At 33.9% G+C, this 24,998-nt stretch overlaps 1 protein-coding gene across 1 annotated transcript; it reads right to left on the reverse strand.

Annotated features, from left to right (window-relative positions):
- Window positions 1-1,056: 1,056 nt before the first annotated feature.
- Window positions 1,057-18,497, reverse strand: LOC109806789 (putative acyl-activating enzyme 16, chloroplastic). Its single transcript, XM_083068793.1, has 17 exons — window positions 18,199-18,497; window positions 17,136-17,327; window positions 16,041-16,155; window positions 15,481-15,568; window positions 15,088-15,299; window positions 13,717-13,835; window positions 8,959-9,108; window positions 7,926-7,993; window positions 6,790-6,895; window positions 4,414-4,467; window positions 4,248-4,328; window positions 3,659-3,796; window positions 3,155-3,314; window positions 2,156-2,235; window positions 1,764-1,909; window positions 1,466-1,523; window positions 1,057-1,386 (listed from the first exon to the last, which is right to left on the reverse strand). Exons 1-17 carry the CDS (start codon window positions 18,349-18,351, stop codon window positions 1,294-1,296), a joined length of 2,013 nt encoding a protein of 670 aa, XP_082924919.1. The 5' UTR covers window positions 18,352-18,497; the 3' UTR covers window positions 1,057-1,293.
- Between the last annotated feature and the right edge of the window lie 6,501 nt (window positions 18,498-24,998).

The following is a 24,998-nucleotide window of genomic DNA, read 5'->3' on the forward strand; positions in this document are numbered from 1 at the left end:
ATCCTTAGGTTTACCCAAAAACAACTATATTTCACTTTCATTAAAATTAGTTATAACACGCTTTTTTTTTTTGGAATAATTTTTCAGTCCATGAAAATAAGGTTTTCTTACTTTTTTTTTTTTTTTTAATTTTTGTCCGGGTAAAAAAATTGTTTCATTTTCATCTTTATTGTCAAATTAACCGTTAAATTTAGCAGAAAAAGTAAACAAAAAATTACGGGAGTAAAATAGAAAAATAAGAAAATGTAAAGGACTAAAATAAAAAAGAATGAAAATAAAAACAACATAAATTTGAGAGTACTAAAACGAAAACAACTGAACATTGAGCAGATCAAAATAAAACTAGCTAAAATTAAAAGGATTAAAATGAGATCAACTTTATTTTCTAGGGAATAAATATTTATTTGGGTCAAATTTATAAAATTTAAGCTTTTAAATAATAAAATTCACGTGAAGAATAAACAAAATTTCATTAATATATATATATATATATATATATATATTTTACATATCACACCAATATCTCTTATATATAACATTAAAAAAAACTTTTTATTATTTCATGCTCGCATGTTACTACTCATGTTAACATTTTTTTATCATATTTTATGTTCACTCTTGTTGTTCTCCATTTGATATATTTCCTTTATAACTTAAGTTAATTGCAACTTTATTAGAAAATATTTATGGAGTTTTATGTTTAATTTTGTTTAGATGGTCATTGAAAATTAAGATTTTTACTCTTGATAGGGGCAAATTAAAATTTAAACATTATAACTTTAGATTAAATACAAGTTTAGTCTCTTTAAAATGATTAAGATTATTTTAATTTTAATTTTCTTAATTCTAATTATTTTGTTTTAATCTTCCTAATTTTAGTTATTTTCGTCTTAATCATTCCAAATTTTAATGGTTCTCATTTTACTCTTTTTCCTATTTTGGTCTTTGAATTTATGTTTTTACCTTTTTTTCATTAGATTTGATGGTTAATTTGACAGCAAAAACGAAAAAAAAAAAATACAAAGACAAAAATAAAACAAAAAAATTTAAAGGAACTAAAATAAAAAATTCACTATTTTACTGGACTGAGAAATGATTTAAGCCTTTTATGAAAACGCGTTTTATCGCTTTGAAAATCTAAGACATTTTCAGTAACAAGCATTTTAACTTGAATTTTAGCGGACAATCATCTTTTAGTTCAAGTCAATAACTTAACACATCAACTTCAATGTATTATTGAGAACAGTATCTCTCATTCTGTATTGTTGATGATGGCATTGACACTCAGTTAAGTTACTTGTATAGATTGTCTATTTGTTCCCTGTATTGAGCCACAACTCTATCTCTTCGAATTTTCAAAGTAGGTGTCATTAGACCATTATCAATCTGTCATTGGAGAAAATCATGTCAGTTTTCTGATGTCAATAACATACAATATACTGCTACTTTGAATTCCAAATCTAACCGTGAAGGGTTCATTCACAAGAAGGATTGGTCCAATTTGAAATGAAGATTCTGACATCCTGCATGATGAATAGGATGATGAATAGGACAGTTAGTGAACAACACCATAAAAGGAACATGAGAACTTTTTCTTTCGTTTCCATTCTTTTTTGGTCATCCAGAAACATAAGTATATAATGTACCTTATATCAGCAATTAAATCCTTTAACTGCCAATCACTAACATACCACATAGATATTTGAACAAGCATAAACTTTTTCTTGCATTCATTACAAGAAAGATGTGAAACCAAGTCTTACCAGGTCTTTAATTCTTTATATATTAGGCTCTTCACTCTTTCCTCACTAACATCTGAACTCTTTGAATCTATAACTGATAACTTCCTTGCTACATTCAAGGCTTCTTCTCTGTTAGGAACAATTACAGCACCCAGACGTCGCTTATCCTATATGTTACAGATATTACCAAGAAGTTAAATCACTAGAGAGAAAAAAGACCATGCACTAACCGTGCAAATCAGATTTACATTATCGTTCGAACACCAACCACCATGTATGATAAATTTATTAATTTTTATAATAACTACCTTAAAAGTTGTATGGATAATGATTTTTTATTAGTTGAAGAGTGAAAATTTTACAATATATAGTACTTCAGCTATAAAAAAATTTGAAAGAAATCAAGAATTCACCTGGCCAACAACAATAATTTGTTGAATTATGCTACTCCTCATTGCAGCTGCTTCAAGTTCAGCCGGTTCAACATTTTCACCTTCGTTTATTATAACCAGTGGTTAATACTCAAAAAAGGAAAATTAAGACTGGTAATCATAAGGATTTTGTGCACAGGGAAAAGTTGCAATTGATGTTTAAAAAATGGTTTTTTTTTAAACATTATATGATTATGTTAAAAAAAAAACTAATTGAGTAATAGGAGCTTAAAAATATAAATTGAAAGAATTTTTATATGCTCAAAACTTCGTTCAGTCTCTTCTTCAAGTTCTATGTTTTTCAAGGGTGTGATCAAACCGGTGTAAAAACAAGGTTGAACAAAATTCAACAACTTAATAAACAAATTCAAGCACAGGATCTTGTCCTACTCATTTGTGTTTTTAAGAACAACTTAGCTTATAACTTATTTATAATATTGTTTATTATTCATTATTGTTTTTAACTCGTGTTGAACATCATAGAATTGTACTTTACATAGTACATGCAAATGCAATACAACATATGTATATAGTATATACAATGTAAGCATATATTCAAATGCAAAATTTGTGAAAATATTATGAAGTAGAACCAATTAACAACCTTTACAATGTGCTAAAAATCCCATTGAACACTTAAAAAAATTATAGGATATATAAAAAGAAAAACATGGCAAGCACAAGTGCACAAGGCTTTCACCACTGTAGTTTTGGGGAGTGTCATATGATTGAAGATAAAATAAAATTTTATCGGTATAATTAGAAAGAACTTCTCTTCCAGCAGCAGAAGTATAGGGAGCTTTTCAATTTAAACCTGTTTACTTGAACACAAGGTTCCTTTTATTGGCAGTGTCCTTTGTTTCACATTCTTACTGGATGAAAATTGTGGAAAACGTGCATACACAGACAGAGTAGAGACACAATCTTAAGATTCCATGCTAAATAGATTACATTGTTTTGAAACTTCTATTATACTTGTACCTGTTGAAAGCACAATAGTGTCTTTTGCACGACCTTCTACAACAACCACACCACCAGAGTTACGACTCCGCCCAGTTGAATGATGGGGAACAATCCATCCTATATCACCAGTATCCAGCCAGCCATCCTCATCTAAGGCCATTTTTGTAGCTAAAGGATTCTAATACAAGAACAAGACACATAACTATCACAATTTCATCCAGAAAACATCAATAAGACCGCATGATGTGCATAAAGCATGTTTTTGACTCCTCTATTTATGAAATAGGTTGATAGAATGCCATGGAAAAGGTGTTTGATGATGCATGATAAAACTGCAACTCCACTGCCAATGAGAGTTGGCTTAGTTATACAAATAATGAAATAAACAATAAAGAAGATCTAGAGTTCAATCCCTCAACTATTTTGTACACACACAAGAAGAAAAACCAAATGAACATGAATGCATTCTCACTCTCATAACTGTGGGGGAAAACATGTTCGCATTCTGACAAAGCAAATTACCTTGAAGTATCCTTTCATCACTTGTGGACCCCTGATTTTCAAAATGCCCTTTGAACCAGGAGGAAGAACTTCATCAGTTTCAGAATCCACTACTTTGAATTCTGCTTGATGAATCCGATGCCCAACAGATCCGAGAACCTTCAAAAGATTGTATCTGTAACATTCTCAGATAAATGCACCACTCTTTGCTGACTCAATTTACAACTAATCAAAAGAATGCAAAATGTGCAATTATTATGAATGTTATGATGATAGATACATCTAACAAAAGGTTGGACATTGTGCTCTTAACAGATTAAGTGAAGAATTTTATTAAAAATAAAAAATCAAACAGAAACTAAGGGAAAATAAAAGAAAGATATATATTGGTATATATGTCTTTCTTTTATTTTACTATAACCAATTGTTGCAGATGAAGGAAAAACTATCAACATATTATTTTAACTTAACACACTTTATAATGGGTGAATTTGTTCCAATGAATAGTAAGACCGGCATGACTTAGTGACACACATGTGATTTTCACCAATTGATAAAGAGACCATTGCTATCATTCTTCAATTTTCAATGCATTTGATACATTGCTTACATTACATCCAGGTCGTCGAGCAGCAATAACTGGTGAAGTTTCTGTTAAACCATATCCATTCTGCACTTTCACACCAATTGCCTGCATGTTATAAAAAAAAAATGTCAATGATAAATAGATTCCAAAAAAAAATGTCCACAAGTTACACATGTTTGAAATATCAGACCTCAAAAAATTTATCGACTTCCCAAGGCAAACTACCACCACCACTTATTCCAGCCTGTAGAAAACCAAGTAGTTTCTCTCATCAAACATCAATTTCCAAAATCATGAATAATAAAACAATATGGTGCATAGTTTAGATGAATAACATATATCTCAAAGCTCAGGACCAAGGCCGACCCTAAGAAAGGTAAAAGAAAGAATATACTCAACAAAACCACAATTCAACGAAAAATAAGGTAAAAGAGGAAATAAGACTAGTAGGACCACCCTTGACATTTATAATTTATTCCATCAGGATGTCTTAAAAAACCTGTTTGGATAGAAGATAGAAGCTTTTTTTTAGGGCTTCTACTGAAAATAAAGAGTATTTTCCTATAAAAAAGCTTTCTAAAGTGTTTCTAAATATATATATCCAAACAGACTCTTAATCATTTGCAGAAGTTAATGCACAATTGTATTCTTTCAAAAGGAACCATGCTTGGGGTCTTGAATTTCATAAACTCCTTGCTTGAGAACTCTCTTGTTTTCACATAATCAAAGGGGCCGTAGCAGACTTCCACACTGTACTTCTTACTTATATAGCTGATGCAACTTAGAAGGACCTCTACCACAGTGACTAGTATCATTGACAAGGCACCACAAGAAAGAGAAAGGGGGATGATCACTAGCCCTTAGCGAAAAGGCTGATAAAGATACATGTTTATGGAGCAATCTAAGGTAAGAATATTATGAATTAGTTAGTTAATACAAACTGATTAACCCCTTATCATTCTTTAAACATCACGATCTAGTTAAGAGATTTCAAAACTAAAAGTATTTACCCAGAATTCCTTTTTCATTATTTTCCTATAACTTTTTTCAAGAGAAAGACAGAGTATTGCACTTAACAAAACAAGGCAAGAATAAAACAAAGACAACCATACAATATAAGTATTATAAGATAATGGTGAAGAAGAAAACAAAACCTTGATATTCCAATAGCTGAATGGATTTTATTGTAGACAAGTTTCTTTGCCAGAAAATGAACGGGAAGTAATATTGTGGCAATAATTCTGGCCCAAAGCCACTCCAACATTGAATAGACGTAGGAAGCCTGCTCCTTATTCTTTGTTAGACATTTACCCTATAAACATATTTGAAATTTAGTAAGAGAAATATTTTTGGTGAGAATTAGTATTGCAATATTCGTATACTTGTTTAAACTTGTCATAAAACAAAAAAATAAAAAATAATTATACAATCAATTAGATAGAGTGCAAGTATAGGTAAGTTGCAGATGCAATCAACCAGGCACAAAGACACTTTAGAGTTTTGATTTGAGGAAACAAATGAGGAAGTTCCATAAATTCAAATTTCTATTCTTCTCATTGGACTTGATTCACAATGTTATCTAAGAGAAAGTTTTTGGAGTCCTAACTACCAGGGCTTAGCCTCCAAAGTGATGATCTATAAGGAAACTCCTGAGCTAGGACATTGTATGAAATGTAGACGAAGCAACAAAATCATTTAATAATAGATGATTCACAACAATAGACCTTTTACATTAGCATATTATATATTAAGTTGGAAGGAATTCTAGCAAACTATTCAAGCAATGATAGACTGTGTTAGAAAGAATTTTATTCAAGCAACCTATTCATCATTTTGTAATTTCCAAAGAATTTTTACCAATGATACCACTCCTCATTCAAGCAACTTGCTTCATAAGTCTTGGGTGACGATAAGGAAAAATAAACCAATGCAAACAACAAAAAAATGAAAATTTGCAATCTTAAAGATAACTCAATGGTAACTTTGCTAGATCATCATGTTGTTTACCTTTTTTACTTTTATTTTGGATAAAAATAAGAAGTTATTAGGAGAGAATTTCCAAAAGCAAGAAAAAAAACAGAATGGAAAGAAAACAGATAAATTAGATAATGGGTCATGAAGAGTTATTCTATCCAAAGAGGAACTCCATTGAGAATCACAATAGGCCTGATCAAACATGTTAAACACTTTAGAAATCACTGATAGTACCCTGACCCAGAAGACCCAGTAATTTACATGACTTTGTTTGAAGATGATAGATACTATGATGCATATATAGAAGGTTCTAAATGACACGTCAGAATGATATCTATAACTGCCATTAGCCTTTTATTTTACAATTTTGTTGCAATTTTTTTTTATCAGATTCTTTTTTTTGTTTCCAGGAAGTGCGGGTAGCCAATGATTGGCACCCTATTTTGTTTATAAATCAATTATTATCAATGAAAGAAAACAGTCAATGATCAATATTTGAATAATCTAGCGAGTATTTTTCCTCTTACTCTTTTCACAGTAAAACAGTAGCCTATCAATCACTAAATCAGACAAAAGGAACAGATGCCTAAACCTCATAGATACGTTTATACTCCATGTATGCTATGCTGATCCTTATGAATGTTAGTGCAACAAGCTTTCTAACAACTGAACTATTAGATATCTGCTTCATGATTCCACTGCAGAGGAAACAACCAACAAAATCAGTGAAAGTTATGCTCCAGAGAAACAATCTCCAAATAGAAAATCCCAAAATATCACTCATATCAGCAGCAGCATCAAAAACAAGAACATAGATTTCTTCATAATAAGTAAAATTTCCTTTAGCATTAAACTTTTCATTTGGAACTATTAGAATGTGTAGTGGCCTTGTCTAAGAGTGAGGGATAGAATGTGTCAGTCCTTAGCTGGAGTAGCCTGATTGTCCAAAAAATCGTGAAACTTTGTATTTGAGGCCATCTCGCTTATATAAACTTAAAAAAATTTCTAACCCACCAATGTCAATGTGGGACTTGTCCTCCAACAAGAACTAATTGATGTTTAACAAATGTATAGAGGATTGAGACCACTTTATAAAATGATGCCTGTAATTAGTTGATTTCCGAGGTGCAACTCACCATAAAGTGGGTTAATCTATTAGTTTTTTAAAATTTTTTTGTTAGTTAATTTAGTTCAAACATGCTTTCAAGCAACATATATTTCTACAGCACAATAACAAAACCTTGACTCATATTATAACACCCTACAGATTCCAGGAATTTTCCGGTCATCTCTACCAACCCTCGGTGTGTTTGGAAATGCATTGATATAATTAATTTAGAATCAACTTGAATTTGTAGACTTGATTTTGAGTGTATAATTATAAATATGGATAAATAAAATTTCAGAATTGATTGAAGCTACTAATAGTTGCTTCCAATTGGATGTGAATTTTCACTTCTTGAAATCAATTATGTTAATAGTCAAACATACTACAAACGTAATTCCAATCATTTTGGATACAACAGAAATGATTCTGGACATGTTTCATGTGAAACTAAACATACCCTCACTCACCTCATAACATCAATTATTCAAAAATACACTGAATGGTTTACAATTTTGACAAAATACACCATATTCCAATACCAAGGGGAAAAAGAAGCAAGCTTCTAGATATATGAAATATCATCAATTCAGTGTGCATTCACTCAACTACTAAGGATTTACCTGTACAATGTTTCAAAAACTAAAGGAGCAGAAATCAAGTAATGTGGTTGATAGCGTTCCAAATCGTCCTAGAAAGTAAGAAAGGAGAGGAGCATGTTATATACATGTGATGTGTATAAAAAGGGTTAAATTAATTTGTACGTCCTTAAAATATTTGGGAATTTTTAATGAAGTCTCCAAATTAAAGTAAGTTCTAATTGATCCTTAAACTAAAAAAATAAGTCCTTAAGGTTAGTTAGTGGTGGTTTGCAATCAACAGAAAAAGACGATTTGTGACGGTTTTAAAAACCTTATGGACTAGGTAATAAAAAATTTACAAGACAAATGACCCAATCATAATTTTTTTTAGTTTAGAAACTTCATTAAGTTTTTTTAAAATAATTTTAAGGACCTATCGATTAATTTAACCCATAAAAAAACAAAATAACCGATTTAGCATATGTAGTAATGCGTTGCCTTTTATCATCTAATATCTAATAATAATAATTATCATTTATTGTTGTTAACCTAAGACATAATTCATCGATTATTTGAAGAAAATTTAACGTTTAGAAGGTCTTTGTTTCACGGATTGATATTCATGAGAATAATATTCTTAAGAATATTATACCCAAAAATGTTATTTTTAAGAATACTTAAAAATGTGTTTGGTTAGATTTAGACATTCATAAGAATATTTTTAATTTAAAATAGTTAAAATAAAAAATAAAAGTTAGAATGAAAATTATAGTTTAATTACATAATAACTTCTCACATTCTCATAAAAATATAATTTTTCCATCTTCATTTCTATGAGAATAAAAATAACTTAAATTATGATATAACTACTTTTATGAAATAAATAATGATAAATATTTTTTTAAAACTTTTAAAACTCATAATAAATATGAGAATTGTTCATTTCCAAACTCTTGTAGCATATCCTCTAAATTTTTATTTTTCTTTTTCAGCCCCTGATATTGAAGCCACACTATAACTGTGTACGAAGCCACATTTCCACAATGTTTATGATCAAAGTAAAAAATAATAATATCTTGAGTTTCTTCACGGTTGTGTATACTTGCTCAATACCATGTGTGAAAATGAAATACTCACAAGCTCTTTCGTATGCATGCCAAGGTGGCAGCATGCTTAGAAACCTATCTCCTACTTTAGCTGGCACAATGTCCCATAAGTTTTGTATCTAGAAATTGATAATCAAAACAGCATCATCAAGGGTAACTATTGTAATTAGAGGAAAAATCTTCCTAATTAGAGAAAATATCTATAGAATCTTCTAGGATATTTTTCAGAATATTTTTCCTTATTTCCTTATTTTAGAAGATTAGATTGTTACAAATAGGTATAAGGAAAATGTAATATGCATGAATAATAATAATAAAAATTATTCTCCTTTTCAAGTTGGTATCAGAGCTCCTGATCTTGGGAGCTCCGTTTCCGCTGCAAACAGTAGCCACCGCCGACGCTGTCCGGCCACTACGGCTGCCGCCGTAGCCGTTGGGGTCGTTGATAGGGCAGAAAGGTGCGCCCAACTCCGGCGAACACAACGCCGAAATTCGCTCCGGGAAATACGCCTCCACGCGCCGCCACCGTCACCAGCACGTGTAGCCCACGCGCCTAGCTCTGGCGAGACTCACTCGTCGCCGCCGCCACAGAAAGAGTCGCCGAAGCCTCCTGAGTCCATTCCACGGGTCGGTGACGTCCCATTTGGCACAGATTTGAGTAGATCTGAGTTTTGAGTTTTGTTCCTTTTCCGGTGACTTCCCACGCTCCTAGCTCCGACGAGACCCACTCGCCGCTGCTGTCACAGAACTGGTCGCCGGAGCCTCCTAAGTCCGTTCCACGGCCCACTCATCGTTGTCGCCACAGACAGAGTTGTCGAATCAATCCATTAAGTTACCACCATCAGATTTTTTGAGATGAAAGCTTTTAAAGAGGAACTAGATCGTTTGAAAGGAATGATTGAATCAATAAGTAAGCCCTCTGGACCATGTACTCTATCCATGAAAGGTAAGAGTTCTCTCCATACTGTGGGTCCTGTGTCTCAAGGTATTTGGATTCTTGATTCAGGAGCAACTGATCATATGACACCTTTTCATATGATCTTCAAATCATATATTCAAAGGAATAGAGAACAACTTATTACAGTTGCGAATGGTCAAGGTGTACCCATATGCGGCTCTGGGAATATAATTTTGGAATCATCTATTGTATTAAAGGATGTTTTACATGTTCCACAATTAGCTAATAATCTTATCTATGTGCAAAAGCTCACAAAAGATTTAAATTGTTTAGTAACATTTTTCTCAACTCATTGTGTTTTTCAGAACCTTGCTACGGGGAAGACGATTTTAATTGTTAAAGAGCAGAGTGGGTTGTATTTGTTGGAATCTGATGACCAAAACAAAACAAAAATCATGAGTCAACAAGCTACATCTGAAACATGGGCAAATTCCCAAATATGGCTACATCATAAAAGGCTTGGGCATCCTTCATTCAACCTTCTTAAATCCTTATTTCCTCATTTGTTTACTAAGGAGTCTATTGAGTCTTTTAATTGTGATATTTGTCAATTGTCAAAACACCATCGTGCATCCTATCCTATTAGTAATAAAAAGAGTACTTCTCCATTTGATTTAATTCACTCTGATGTTTGGGGACCTGTCGTAGAATCTATTTCCGGAGCTAGATGGTTTGTTACCTTTATTGACGATTGTACCCGTGTCACATGGACATACCTTATGAAAAATAAATAAGAAGTTTTCCAAATCTTTGTTAATTTTTTCCGTCTGGTCCAAAATCAATTTGGAAAAAATATCAAAAGAATCAGGTCTGATAATGGTACTGAATATGTGAATCATGAATTTCTTAATTTTTTGTCTCATAATGGTATTGTTCATGAACTAACATGTGTAAATACCCCTCAACAAAACAGGGTTGCAGAAAGAAAGAATCGTCATCTTCTAGAAGTAACTAGAGCTCTTCTTTTTCAAATGTCTGTTCCAAAAAATTACTGGGGAGAAGCTGTGTTAACTGCCACATATCTCATCAACAGGTTACCCACACGTATCTTAAATGGCATTAGTCCTATAGAGTCTCTATTGTCTTTTGTTCCCTCTTGCCCTCTAATATCGAGTCTACCTAGTCGAGTCTTTGGATGTACTGTTTTTGTTCACTCTCATCATCCTAATCGTAGTAAATTAGATCCCAAAACTCTTAAATGTGTCTTTATTGGGTATCCTTCTAATAAAAAAGGGTACAAATGTTATCATCCTTAGAGTCGTTGCGTCTTTATCACCATGGATGTCACCTTTCAGGAAACACAATCCTTTTATGCTAGTCCACCACTTCAGGGGGAGAAAGCACTTGAAGTGGAGGAGCTCTCCTTTTTGTCATTACCATATTTGTCTTTGCAGGATGCCCAAGATCTAAGCAATGAAGCTACCATGGTCCACAATGAGGAAGAAGCGAAAGAAGAGGAAGACAAATTTTTTGGCAAAAAATATGAAAGAAGAAAACAACCCACTTCGACTCTCGAGCAAGAAAAATTGTCTAATCCAGAGGTGAGGATCCTTGAAGATAACAGTGAGGAGGTAAGTATTACTGAGGACTTACCCATTGCATTGAGAAAGGAAAGAAGATCATGTGCTAAATATCCTATTTCTCAGTATGTTTGCACTAACAATCTCTCTGATAAGCACATAAGCTTTATTGCTGCCATTGATGTCACAGAAATTCCTACCTCAATCCAGGAGGCCATGAAACTTGAACATTGGACTCAAGCCATGAAAGAAGAGATGAATGCATTAGAAATAAATTCAACTTGGGAGATTGTTGATAAGCCAAGAGACAAGAAGGCAGTAGGGTGTAGATGGATATTCACAGTGAAACATAAGGCAGATGGGACAATAGAAAGATATAAAGCTAGATTGGTGGCAAAAGGCTATACCCAAACTTATGGGATTGACTATGAGGAGACGTTTGCCCCAGTGGCAAAAATGAATACAGTTCGAGTTGTTCTCACTTTGGCTGCTCATTTTGGTTGGGACTTACACCAGTTGGATGTGAAGAATGCCTTTCTTCATGGAAATCTAGAAGAGGAAGTGTACATGGAGATTCCCCCAGGTTTTGAAGTGAAAAATGAAAGAAACAAGGTATGCCTCCTAAAGAAAGCATTGTATGGTCTTAAGCAATCCCCTAGAGCATGGTTTGGAAGATTTACAAAAGTAATGGTTTCCTTGGGATATAGACAAAGCCAAGGAGATCATACTCTATTCATAAAACACTCTTCTACAGGTAAACTCACTCTATTTCTTGTCTATGTGGATGATATGATTATTGCAGGAGATGATGAAACAGAAAAATTGGCATTAAAAGAAAAATTGGCAGCCCAATTTGAAATGAAAGACCTAGGAAAACTCAAGTATTTTCTTGGAATAGAGGTTGCTTATTCCAAAAATGGAATTTTCATCTCCCAAAGAAAATATGTACTTGATCTCCTCAAAGAAACAGGGAAGCTGGGATGTAGAACCTCAACAGTTCCTATAGAACAAAATCACAGAATTGGAAGTGAAGAAAGTGCTCCTGTAGAGAAGGCCCAATATCAGAGATTGGTAGGGAAATTGATTTATCTATCACACACAAGACCAGACATTGCTTATGCAGTTAGTGTAGTGAGCCAATTTATGCATGATCCAAGAGAGAGACACATGCAAGCAGTTGACAAAATTCTCCAGTACTTGAAGTCAAGTCCAGGAAAGGGGTTATTGTTCAAAAGGGAAGATACATTGACTATGAAAATATATACTGATGCTGACTATGCAGGTTCTATTACTGACAGAAAATCTACTTCTGGGTATTGTATGTTTCTTGGAGATAGTCTCGTAACGTGGAGGAGCAAAAAGCAAGATAGAGTATCTCGTTCTAGTACAGAAGCTGAATTCCGAGCCCTTGCTCAAGGAATGTGTGAAGGACTCTGGATGAAAATCATTTTGGATGACCTTAAAGTCAAGGTGGACAATCCCGTGCAACTATACTGTGACAATAAGTCTGCCATGAGCATTGCCCATAATCCAGTACAACATGATAGGACCAAACACATTGAGATTGACAGACATTTCATCAAAGATAATCTAGACAGAGGCTTTGTGATTACAACTCATGTTCCTACAGAACTTCAGATAGCAGATATTTTTACAAAAGGGCTCCCTCAGGGTAGATTTCAAGATCTTGTAGGCAAGTTGGGAATGATTGATATTCATTTACCAACTTGAGGGGGAGTGTTGTAATTAGAGGAAAAATCTTCCTAATTAGAGAAAATATCTATAGAATCTTCTAGGATATTTTTCAGAATATTTTTCCTTATTTCCTTATTTTAGAAGATTAGATTGTTATAAATAGGTATAAGGAAAATGTAATATGCATGAATAATAACAATAAAAATTATTCTCCTTTTCAAGTGTAACTTAAAGCCAAGAATCATCTTCAACCGGAACCAATTGGCTTGAAAAAGCTCTAACATTGTCACAATAATTTTCAGAGTAAATTACATAAACATCTATCGATGTTTCCTAAAATTGCGCACACCCTACTTTTTTAACTCCTACACTAAATAGTTATTGTTTAAAAAATATTGCCCTGTCACATTGTACACATGAAATTAACTCCTTTAATTATTTGAAAAATATTAGACGGTGATCCTTTCTAAGAGAATTTACTGGAAAAAAAAAGTGCTAAACTCACGAGTAATTAATTTATTGTGACTTTAATTACGGTAGGTTTGTAATGAAACCTGATGCAGAAGATTCCGATGGGTTAGCATAACACCTTTGGGATTGCCGGTAGTTCCACTTGTATACATGATAGTAGCAACGTTATCAGAGTTTATTGCTTCATAAGTATAACGCTGTTCTGCAATAAATATAGAAAGTAGATATGTAATAGCACTTGATTACTGCTTCTTTAGATAATTAAATAAATACAGACATATTTGTCTTCTCTCTTTTTTTTTCTAAAATGTGAACAATATCATACCATTGAAAAATTTAGAGTTGTCATCATGGAAGGAATAAAAATAATAATTGAAGATTGTTAGGTACAATAGTTGAATAAGTCCTTTCGCTGTTGCTGTCAGTTAAAACTTAGGATTTAATTTGATTTTCATTGTAATTTATATCCATGCGGACTTATATTAAAGATGATTGTGACTTACATTAAAGATGAAATAAACAATCCGTAATTTACTAAAAATTCAAAAATAAATTGGTGATTAACTTTATCTTTAAATAGAATTATGTTTTATCCTAATTTAAATTTTTTATTAAAAAAAATGATACATGACAACTTCATGCTTCATTGTCAAACTCTTGTGTAGCTGATTTGAGCTAATGCAAATATTTTCAAACAGACATTGATTATTGATGTCTTCTTAGTTAAAAAGGACGAAATTTTCTTCTGGCATTTTTCTATGGGTCATAGCTAATGGGTTTCTTAAATGGTATGTTTAACAGACAATTAGAGAAACCTGTTGGCTTGATAACCACTTTGTTGCCTTCAGTTCTGTGTTGCTGTGGTAATTGGTATCATCTGTTTCTATCTTTGTCTATTTTTTGTTTTATAGAAATTCTCCTTTTATCAAATAGAACAAAACAAGAAGATTGCATTTTTGAAACTAATAACATCAGTCTATGTTCACTTTTTATTGAACATTCATCTCACTGGAAAAAGAAGAAGAAGAAGAAACAGAAAGGGGCATGGGCTGGACATAATTCTTATCTTAATATGTTTTAATCGTTTAGGTCAAAATAAATTTAACAGTTTTGATTTTTGAAAATGGTCTTTAATTCCCATTTATTGATGGCATGGTGTACATGTCATGTTATCTTGTACTACTTAAAGTAACAATTGAAATAAAATATTTTTTTTATTAATAAGAAAGATTACGGTGACTTCCTAAGTTCTTGTATATCTACCCAATACTAGTTATTACTAGTTGATTTTAGTGGTTCACATACGTACTAAGCACTAAAAAATTAAGATTCATTTTTAAAATATTAAATCTATGAGCATTAAAAAAAGAATAAATAAATAAATAACTGAAACCAAAATTTATCATATTTATCTATACTTGAAACCTAATTCTTAGTAAGAGCCTGATACTTACCAGCATCATGAGTATTAGACAATGCCTGGCGACTCTCTCGTCCCAAATTTATGACTTCCATGAAAGTAAACACTGGCACGTGCTTGTTTTCTTGACCAACCAGGTCTGATTTTTCTCTCCAAAGCAAAACAACAAACCTCATGCTAGTCCTTGAATAAAATGTGTTTGCAACCCGGTTAAACATTTCAGGGTTATCCACCACTAGTGCAACACTGCAAAACAATAGCACAGATCAACAAATTCTCTTTTGAGTTCAACAGTTCGGATTGAGCACTTTAAAAAAATGTGACAATCAATTAAAACAAGCTTAATCACAATATGTGGATGTGCAAAGATCATCTTGAAGCAACATAATCAGACTATTCAAGATTCTTGAGGTGTTTATCAACAAACCTTTCAGAGTGGTTGTATATTTGTAATAGCTCTTCAACTGATGACCTTGAGCCTCTTACCACATTGATTGCTCCACTTGCCATCGTACCTAGACAAAAAAAATATTGCATTGATGTGATAAAATACAGCACTGTCCTAGACAAATAGTACAAGTGTGTTGTCCTTAGGATCAATGTGTATTTATCAAAACACACATGACAGTAAGCTCAACATCTATGAGCATATAATAAACTCTGTAAATCTGCCACTAAGCTCAACATCTATGATATATGCATGTATGAAAAATTAAAAATCCCTTTTCACATGATAATGGATCGAGGTAACTTTCACAAATCAAGCAATTTTTAAAACATGGGGGTCATTTTTAGGAAACATGACAGTAACAGTTCCTTCGCACATGTATTCATAAGCACTACATACATTTCTCAAAATTTACTATTGAGTTTTTGAAATGTTACAATCATATTTTATGGTTGTTATTTATGTTTGAAAAGTTTGTACACATAAGATTTGTGCCTAGACTCAATACACTGAAAGTGGAGAAAAATAATTTTGTGCACCTTGATCTGCTACAAGCCAACGACATGAATTATCCAAAAAAAGTGCAACCTTCTCTTCAGGTTTAATCCCAATAACTCTCAAGCCTTCTGCAAAATCCAAAATTGCCTGCTCCAACTGAATTTTTCATACAGAACAAAATATAAGAAAGATATAAGAATCATGAAAGTAGTTTATTTTCGAGTGAGCACTGAAAGTAGCAGATACCGATTACAACATAGGATTAGGAAGCTCCAACACTACGAGAAAGCCATCATGTTTCTCATTGAACAAAACGTCCCTAGTTTGCCACGGGTTGCTACATGCTAAATTCCTAAATAAAACTCGTGAAATGTTTTAAAAAGCATTTCAACAAACAAACCTTCCACATTTATAACATTTATTGGGTAAACTTTTCTAAAAGTACTTCTAGGAGAGAAAAATAAGAAAGAAGAATGAAATAAGTTTCTTCGTAAATTAAAATTAGTTCATGTATAAGTTAATTTGTAGAAATTTTCTCCTATTATTTTCTTTAAAAAAAAAAAATTAACTTGTGTATATGCTAGTTTTAAAATATGAAAAAGTTTATTTTGTTTTTCGTTCTTATTTTTCTCTCTTAAAAATACTTCTAAAGAAACTTATCCAAACAGGTCCTTAAATAGTTTTCCTTCGTTTATACCGAAACACCTTTTCTAGAGATATCCAAATGTGCCTTTTCTTGCTAGCCCCTCCCACGATACTTTTTATTTTTATTTTTAATTCAATTTACAAGTCTTTCATACTTTCCATGGTTTGCCATGGAGCACCAATTCGGATCGTGGAATTATAGCACTAAATAATAAATAAACTTTTTTCTGATGCACACAAAAGAAAGCTTTTAAATAGGCAGCACAATATATCTGTCATAAAACCATAAGTTGTCATGCCATCAACCTAGCAAACATATATATTTCTTTCTTATACATGAATTAAAAATAATAATAATTACATCTTAGTAAACGTGGTCACTATACTAGATATATATAGGGAGCCAAAAAAAGCTTCTAAAACATTTTCAGTATACATGATAAATAAAACAATTTGACAAAAAGGCACAGATAAACAGGGGAAAAAATGACCTGTTTATAAGTCATAGTTGTAGGAGGATCATGATATGGATCTATTAAGGCTACATTATCACCATACTTCTCAGCTGAAGATCTCCAAATATCAGGAACTGCTTTCCACTCATCTGAGACCACACCATTATTACCAGAAAGAAATGAACTTTCTAGAAAAGGGGAGCACCTTCTTCTCTCCAATGTCTCTGTCTACATGTGCACAAGGATATCATAACAAAATTATATTATGCTTAGCATTCTCTAAACACACTTGCTATGTGAATATTGCAGAAATTGTTTGTCTTAGTTGTTTTGCACACAGCAGAGATATCTTAGATAATGATCTTTTTCTAAGTTTAATGGTCATCTATTATCGGTATAAAGGAGGTATAAAGGAGTTTTAAGTTAACCATAAAAAAATATTGTTGATATGACTTTTAAGATAATTATTATAAAAACTAATAAATTTACCTTACATGATAGTTTATGATTGAATTATGTGACCGTGCATAACGAATGCTAAAACATGTGTGTAAATTAATGAAAATAAAATTAGATAAGAACAATTTCTGAATGAAAATTTCTCACCAAAATCTAGTTTTTATACCCCCAATAAATTACCATGGCATTTAAAGGGGGAAAAATGTGAATTTAGCTCCTCTAGAGGTGAACAAGAGTAAAGGAAGTAATATCAGTAGTTTGATTTTTTTGCTGAATTATATCAATAGTTTGATGATAACATGAACAGCTGATATTATAACGTATATTCATGATTTCTCATAAGCTTACATGATAATAACAATTGACTTTTTCATCAGATGTGAAAAAAGTTCGATCAAAATAATGTTTCTTAATAACTTTTCTCAGGGTCTTTGCTAATCATCTGACACTGAATCAAAATATAGAAATTTTTATTGAAAATCACATTAAAGTTGCATGGGGGAGTGTACTCTAGCACTTCATAATATGTAAAAAATTAGTTTTGATTCTTTAATTAGAGTTCTAGACACTGGCCAGCATTTTCCAATTCTCTTTTAACGAAAAGAGCATGTTGGCAGAAAAGGGTAGAGGAAAGAATTACCTTGGATTGGCAAAATATGCGAAACTGAGAGAGTAGAGAAGTAGAAGGGGGATATTTTGTGCGAGAAAATGTGATGGTAGTGGAATTGCAGCGTGTGAGGAAGCAGGGAAGTGCATGATGAGTATGGTTGCAGGTGATAGGAGTTGTCGCCATTAGAGATTAGCTGAAGAAGCAAATGAGAGAGAGACCTAAGACATGCACATTCTAGAGAGACAAGAGTAGGAATAGCTCCTCGTCTTCATTGTAGGTGTCGAAGACAACTAAATAGTAAATTCCTCTACTGTTAGTTACTAAGCGCCGCTTTGTTTGGTCATACGTGGGTCGTAACGATCATGAATTTGTTAAATTGGACCTATCATTGGTGGGAAGCACATTACGCAATAATAAAATTAATTAAATACTCACTTTCAATATACTTTTATGAACAAAATAATTACGAGAGTTTGAAAAAAAAAAAAGTAAATCTTAGCAGTTTTTGTAATGTATTTTTTCAGATTCTCGTAATTGTGAGACCCCCGTACGGATTTGTTTTTTTCCCCAACTCACTTTCTCTCTCAAGCACTCTCACTTGCACATTTCACTCTCTCAAATTCTCTTTTGTTCTTCTTCTCAAAATTCTGTCTCAAGGTGGGGGTGTGGAGTAGATTCGGGTTGCTAGCTGAGTAATTGGAGTTCTCTTTTTCCCTCCTTCGTCGTTCAAGCTTCTCATTCTTCTCCTTTTCTCTCCATTCAAGTTTGCTCTCTTCCCAGAAGCTCGGATTCTTCACCGAGGTAAGGGAAACTAGTTTATGTCTGTTCTTTGGTTGTAAAAGAGTATTAGTACTCATTTGATGTTTGTGGATGGCTGATTCTTGGCCGAGATTGAAGAAACTCATTTTTGGGGTTTCGGGGGTTTTGGGTGAAATTTGGGTTTTGATCGTTTAATGGTTGCATGTGTGAAAAGGTGGTGTTTTTGTGCTGCTGGTTGAAAATGTAGTGCTTTGGTTGGATTGCATGTGCTGGAAATGTGAATTTTTGCAGGGTTTGAAGAGATTTTCGGAAGTTTGAGGGTTGCTGCTGGGTATCACACCGGGCGCCGTTCTTCGCGCCGGTCGTGTGACCATCAGAGACTCCATTTGGGCAAGCACGCCGGGCGCAATGGTGAATGCCCCGGGCGAGCTTGAGGATGTGAGTCTCTGGATGGCCTACGCCGGACGTGGTGGGACAGCGCTGGGCGCGATATTAGTGGATGATTCAAGTTTTGGGGTTCTGGTGTGGCGCCGGGCGTGACCCTATCTCGCCGGGCGTGGAGGCTCCTTGGGAGTCTCTGCCAGAGGTGACGCCGGGCGCAATTTATATTGCGCTGGGCGTGAGACCTTGGGGAGGCCTCTGCTTTCTTGCGCCGAGCGCGGGATTAGCACGCCGGGCTTATGAGGCCTTGTGAGGTCTCTGCCTTCCCTCTCGCCAGGCGCAATGGGAATTGCGGCGGGCGCGCTGGTTCCCTGGTACTCTCTGGTCGTGCCACGCCGGGCACGATTATGAGAGCGCCGGGCGCGGATGATGATGTTGAATTATGCTGAAATTGCTGATAAATGTTGCTTTATGCTGAGTTGAGCTGTAATTGATGATATTGTTGTGGTGTGCTGAACTATGTACTATAGCCGCTATGCCGGTGCTATTATTAGCCACTATTGTGGTGCTGCTGTAGCCGTTATGTCGGTGCTGTTATTAGCCACTAGTGTGGTACTATTGTCGTTATGTCGGTGCTGTTATTAGCTACTATTGTGGTGCTGCTGTAGCCGCTATGTCGATGTTGTTATTAGCCACTAGTGTGGTACTATTGCCACTATGCCGGTGCTATTATTAGCCACTATTGTGGTGCTGTTATAGCTGCTAAGTCAGTGCTGTTATTGCTGAATGCTGTGATATTTTAAGTTGATGTTGTTTAGCTGACTGATGTGCTGATAGCTGTAGTTGTTTATCTTTCATATTTAGGCTAAAACACTAATTTGGTCCCTTATAATAATTGTTTGTTTCAATTTAGTCCCACTTTTATTTTTGGTTTCAATTTGGTCCCAAATTAATTATTTGGTTTCAATTTGGTCCCTTAAAAATTAATTGGTTTCAATTTGGGACTTCCGTCCAAATTATTTAAACGGAGTTAACTTTTGCCCACGTGGATGCCACGTAGATGCATACGTGGATACCACGTGGATGCAACGTGGATGACAATTTTTTTTAAAATACCTGGACCCAGAACGGCCCGTTCTGAAACCGGAACGGGCCGTTCTGGTTTCATTTTTGGTGTATTAATTTTGCAATCAGAACGGCCCGTTCCAAATGCAAAATTAACACACAAAAAGTGAAACCAGAACGGCCCGTTCCGGTTTCAGAACGGGCCGTTCCGGTTTTAACTTTTTTTTTAAAATATTAATAATTTTACAAAATATATATTATTAATTATATTTTAATTATGTTGTTATATCTAATAAAATAAATATTTTAATAAAAATAAGTAATTTTAAAATTTTTACTATAAAAAAATATTTTTCAAAATTATTATATTTTTTAATAAATTTAATAAAGAATATCATAACAATACGATTTTAGTTTCTCCCATTAAAAATTAATAATTTTAATATATATATATATATATATTGCAGAAAAATATAATGTATATTTCTCTGATTTGGGAAAAATACAAAAGTGGTATAAATAGAATACAAGGGAATAAATCTGCACACTAATCTATCCCTAAAAATCTGGGAAATAATTCTCCCTATAAATATTGTATCTTAATAATTAAAGGAGGGGAAATAAAATTGATCTTATTAACATTAAATCTTTACAAATCAGAATTGAATATTCTGATTGATATATGCTGATTTCCAACAGATTCTGATTGATATGTGCTGATATCCAACATATATATATAATGTTTTAAAACTAAACAATTATTTATCTATTCAAATTAACATATGTTATAATTTTTGATATTATATCAATAATATTATTAATATATTTATAGATAAACTAATATACTTTTATAAAAATATAAGTATATTAATTAGAAATATATATCTGATCTTATATATTTATATTTTTGTAAAAATATATTAATATATATTAATATATATTTATCAAATTATTAGTTTATTTATAAATATAGGAAAAATATTATTGATATTAATTTATTAATAATATTAAAATATTAATAATATATAAATTTTATTTATTTAGTAATAATAAATATATATCATTTGATACATTACAAAAAATTATAATATATGTTAATTTAAATAAGCAAACAATTATATAGTTTTAAAACATTATATATATATATATATATTAAAATTTTAAAATTATTATATTTTTAATAAGAAAGACTAAAATTGCACAATCATGATATTTGAGAGATTAAAATTATTCAATTAAAAATGGTGAGACTAAAATTACACAACTATAATCTTTTAAAGACTGAAATTACTCAATTAAAACCTTAGGGATCAAAATTGCATAATTATCAAAAATACAATGAAGGCACTATTCTCAGTTTCAGAACGACCCGTTTTGATGCACTTTTGGTGTGTTAATTTTGCACCTGGAACGGGCCGTTCCGGATGCAAAACTAAAACACCAAAAGTGCAACCAGAACGGCCCGTTCCGGTTTCAGAACGGGCCGTTCTGGGTCCAGGTGTTTTAAAAAAAATTGGCATCCATGTGGCATCCACGTATGCATCTAAGTGGCATCCACGTGGCTAAAAGTTAACTCCGTTTAAATAATTTAGACGGAAGTCCCACATTGAAACCAATTAATTAATTTGGGACTAAATTGAAACCAATTAATTAGTTTAGGACCAAATTGAAACCAAAAATTAAAGTGGGACTAAATTGAAACAAACAATTAATATAAGGGACCAAATTAGTGTTTTAGCCTTCATATTTATCATATGTATGTTGATTCTTTTCACTAGCTTACCCTTTGTTGTTTCCATGTGGTTTGGACTGCAATGATCATACTATGTATGGGAGCAGGGCAGGGTTAGGTTGGTATTTGCTGAGGAGAGTCTGCAGCTAGCAGATGGAGTCTTAGTCCTTTGATGTACTCAGCTACTTACTTAGCACTGTGCTGGATGTATTTTGTTTTGTACACTCTAACTCTAGCCGGATTGAGACCTTGTATATACATATATTCTAGATCCTATATTTATATACTTGTTCTTTTCTGTCTGATGTTTCCGGTGTGCTGTATTGTGTACAGTGAACAGCTGGGTCATTACACTTTAGTGGTATCAGAGCCAAGTTGAGTCTAGTGGACACTCTGTGGGGGTGGTTCCTTTAGGCTTTTGTTGTGTTGGGCTCTGTGTTGTGCTGTCTTGCTGTGTTGTTTGTTGTGCTGATTGCTGTGTTGTTTTGCTATGATGTTGATTGTTATTTGGTTTAGTTATTGTATACTAAAGATGTTGTTGCTTTTGTAGACAATGACTAGAACTAATGAGCAGATAGCCCGTGCCATGGAGATGATGGCTATGGCTATGCAACAGCAAAATGCCTATTTTGCTCGGATGGATGCTGATAGAGCTGCAACTGGTACAGCAAGGCCCACGGGGTCACAGGAGAGCCGGGATCTTGCTAAGTTCCGGAAGTGCCATCCTCCACAGTTCAAGGGAGATGCAGATCCGGAGGTAGCTGACCACTAGATCTGTGAACTTGAGAAGATCTTCACTGTGCTGGGATGTTCTCAGGAGAGGAGGCTGGCATACGCTATTTACATGTTGGTTGGGGAGGCTGAGCATTGGTGGAGGGGTACTCACCATATGTTGACCGCTAGAGGAGTGGTTGTTGATTGGGAGTGCTTCAGGAGGGTGTTCTTGGAAAAGTACTTCCCGGAGAGCGTGAGACACGCCAAGGAGGCTGAGTTCATGCGGTTGCACCAGGGAGGGATGACTGTATCTGAGTATGCGATGAGATTCGAGCACCTGGCTCGTTTCTATTCGCAAGCTATATCTGAGGCCTGGAAATGTAGGAAGTTTGCTGAGGGTCTAAAACATGAGCTGAAGAGGGTGGTGGTTCCTATGGCCATCATTGAGTTTCCGGCCTTAGTTGAGAAGGCGAAAGTTGTTGAGAGGTTGGAAGGTGGCAACCGTGTGACTAGAGCTGCTGAGGGACCAGCTGGGTCCAAGAAGGGAGGAAATCAGAGGAAGCCATATGATAGGCCCCAACCTCAGCAAGGGAGTCCCGTCATTAGGCAACCTTCTAGTACTACTAGTGGAGGGAGACTGGGTGGAGGTGTCACTCTCAGATGTTACAGGTGTGCTGGACCCCACTTTATCAGGGATTGTCCTCACACGGAGAGCCGGTGTTTCAGGTGCCATTAGATGGGTCATGAGTCGTTCAACTGTCCTACCCGAAACGGACCAGAGAGGGGCGATGCTCAGAGGAGTGGTGCTCAGAGGGGTGATAGACCCACTACTGCTGGCAGAGTATTTGCCTTGACGGGTGCTGAGGGTTCGACTTCTTCTGATCTTGTGAAGGGGAAGGGCAAAGCTGCTGGTAAGGATGTGACATTTTTGTTTGATTCGGGAGCTTCTCACTCCTTTATCTCTTAATATTTTTGTTTGAAAATATTTGTGCAAAGCGAAGCAGAAAATGATGGGAGTAAATAGTTACCAAACTGTTTTAGCTAACTTTGACATTTGAAGCCCTTAAACACATTTAAGAAAGTGTTCTTGAACAAAAGTGGTGTTAGGTGAATGGGATTATAGGAAGGGGATTATCGTGACAAAAGGAAAAGGAGGTAACGAAAGCAAAGGTGCGACCGTGTGAGTGTTTTGATATAATCATAAATCTAAAATATTTGGTACATATTCCACGAAATTGACCCACCTAATCTCTAAGTCTTTGTCAGACAATGGACCTGACCTCAACATATACTTGATTGGCGGGGTCCCTATGGATTTCCTTTGACTCTAATAAAACGAGGACATAACTTGAGTTTTTTTCACACCAATCTCAAATTATTGCACTCATGGAACTAGTAAACCCAAGAATGGAACTGTGATTTGAGTGTGTTAATTAGGATTGGTTCCAAACATTTTCTTCCTCTATTATTTTAGTTCAATTACACAGTGACACGCACTGCACAGGCTTGAAACTGCACACCTTGCATAGCATTCTTCGAAGCATTTCTCAATTACAATAATATGAACCAGTTTGTTCCAAACTGAGACTGTATGGTGTGACTCCATTGAGGGCAATTCATAAACCATAAACCTACAATTATACAAGTAGTACCATTTAACATCAAGACAAATACAGGCTTTAATAGTAGCAAGCAATTGGGACTAGTCAATATTTTTTTTCTTCATATATTTTACATTATAAAAACAAAATGGGTATGAAGTAGCTCATCTTTGCACGTAGGACACAGCAAATTTTTGTATGGACCTAGTTTATATTTATTGTGTATGTTCAAATGTTCAAAGTTGTTTTGTACAGTGGGACAAAGGGGTTTGATGTGGGGTTAACTGCACTGCACAATAAAGATGTTGACTGCTGTGTCCACAAAATAAATGCTTTGAACATAAGCAAAAACTTCTCCATGCCACGCACAACTGTGGGACAAAAAGAGTGACTATATGCTATAACAATTTCACTTAGCTTCAAAGCAAGATATTGGACTCCATGTCATTATGCAGTTTATTATTTGTGCCTTCATTATTGTCTGTGTTCACACAGCAGAAGCCAAAACAACACACATGGCCAGCAAAGCACTCATCAATTCATCATAGTATAAATGCATAAATATAAAAGATGAAATT

Source organism: Cajanus cajan, chromosome 2, assembly GCF_000230855.2.
Source record: "Cajanus cajan strain Asha chromosome 2, NIPB_CcT2T_4, whole genome shotgun sequence".
Lineage (NCBI taxonomy): Eukaryota > Viridiplantae > Streptophyta > Magnoliopsida > Fabales > Fabaceae > Cajanus > Cajanus cajan.

What these genes read in the sequence shown, in the direction of transcription:
- LOC109806789 (XM_083068793.1), bottom strand. Translation starts at nt 18,351, where the DNA reads ATGGCGACAACTCCTATCACCTGCAACCATACTCATCATGCACTTCCC. An exon ending in ATATACAACCACTCTGAAAG is followed by an intron (nt 15,300 to 15,480) that starts GTTTGTTGATAA and finishes ATTGTTTTGCAG; the next exon opens with TGTTGCACTAGTGGTGGATA. An exon ending in CTCGACGACCTGGATGTAAT is followed by an intron (nt 3,797 to 4,247) that starts GTAAGCAATGTA and finishes AATCTTTTGAAG; the next exon opens with GTTCTCGGATCTGTTGGGCA.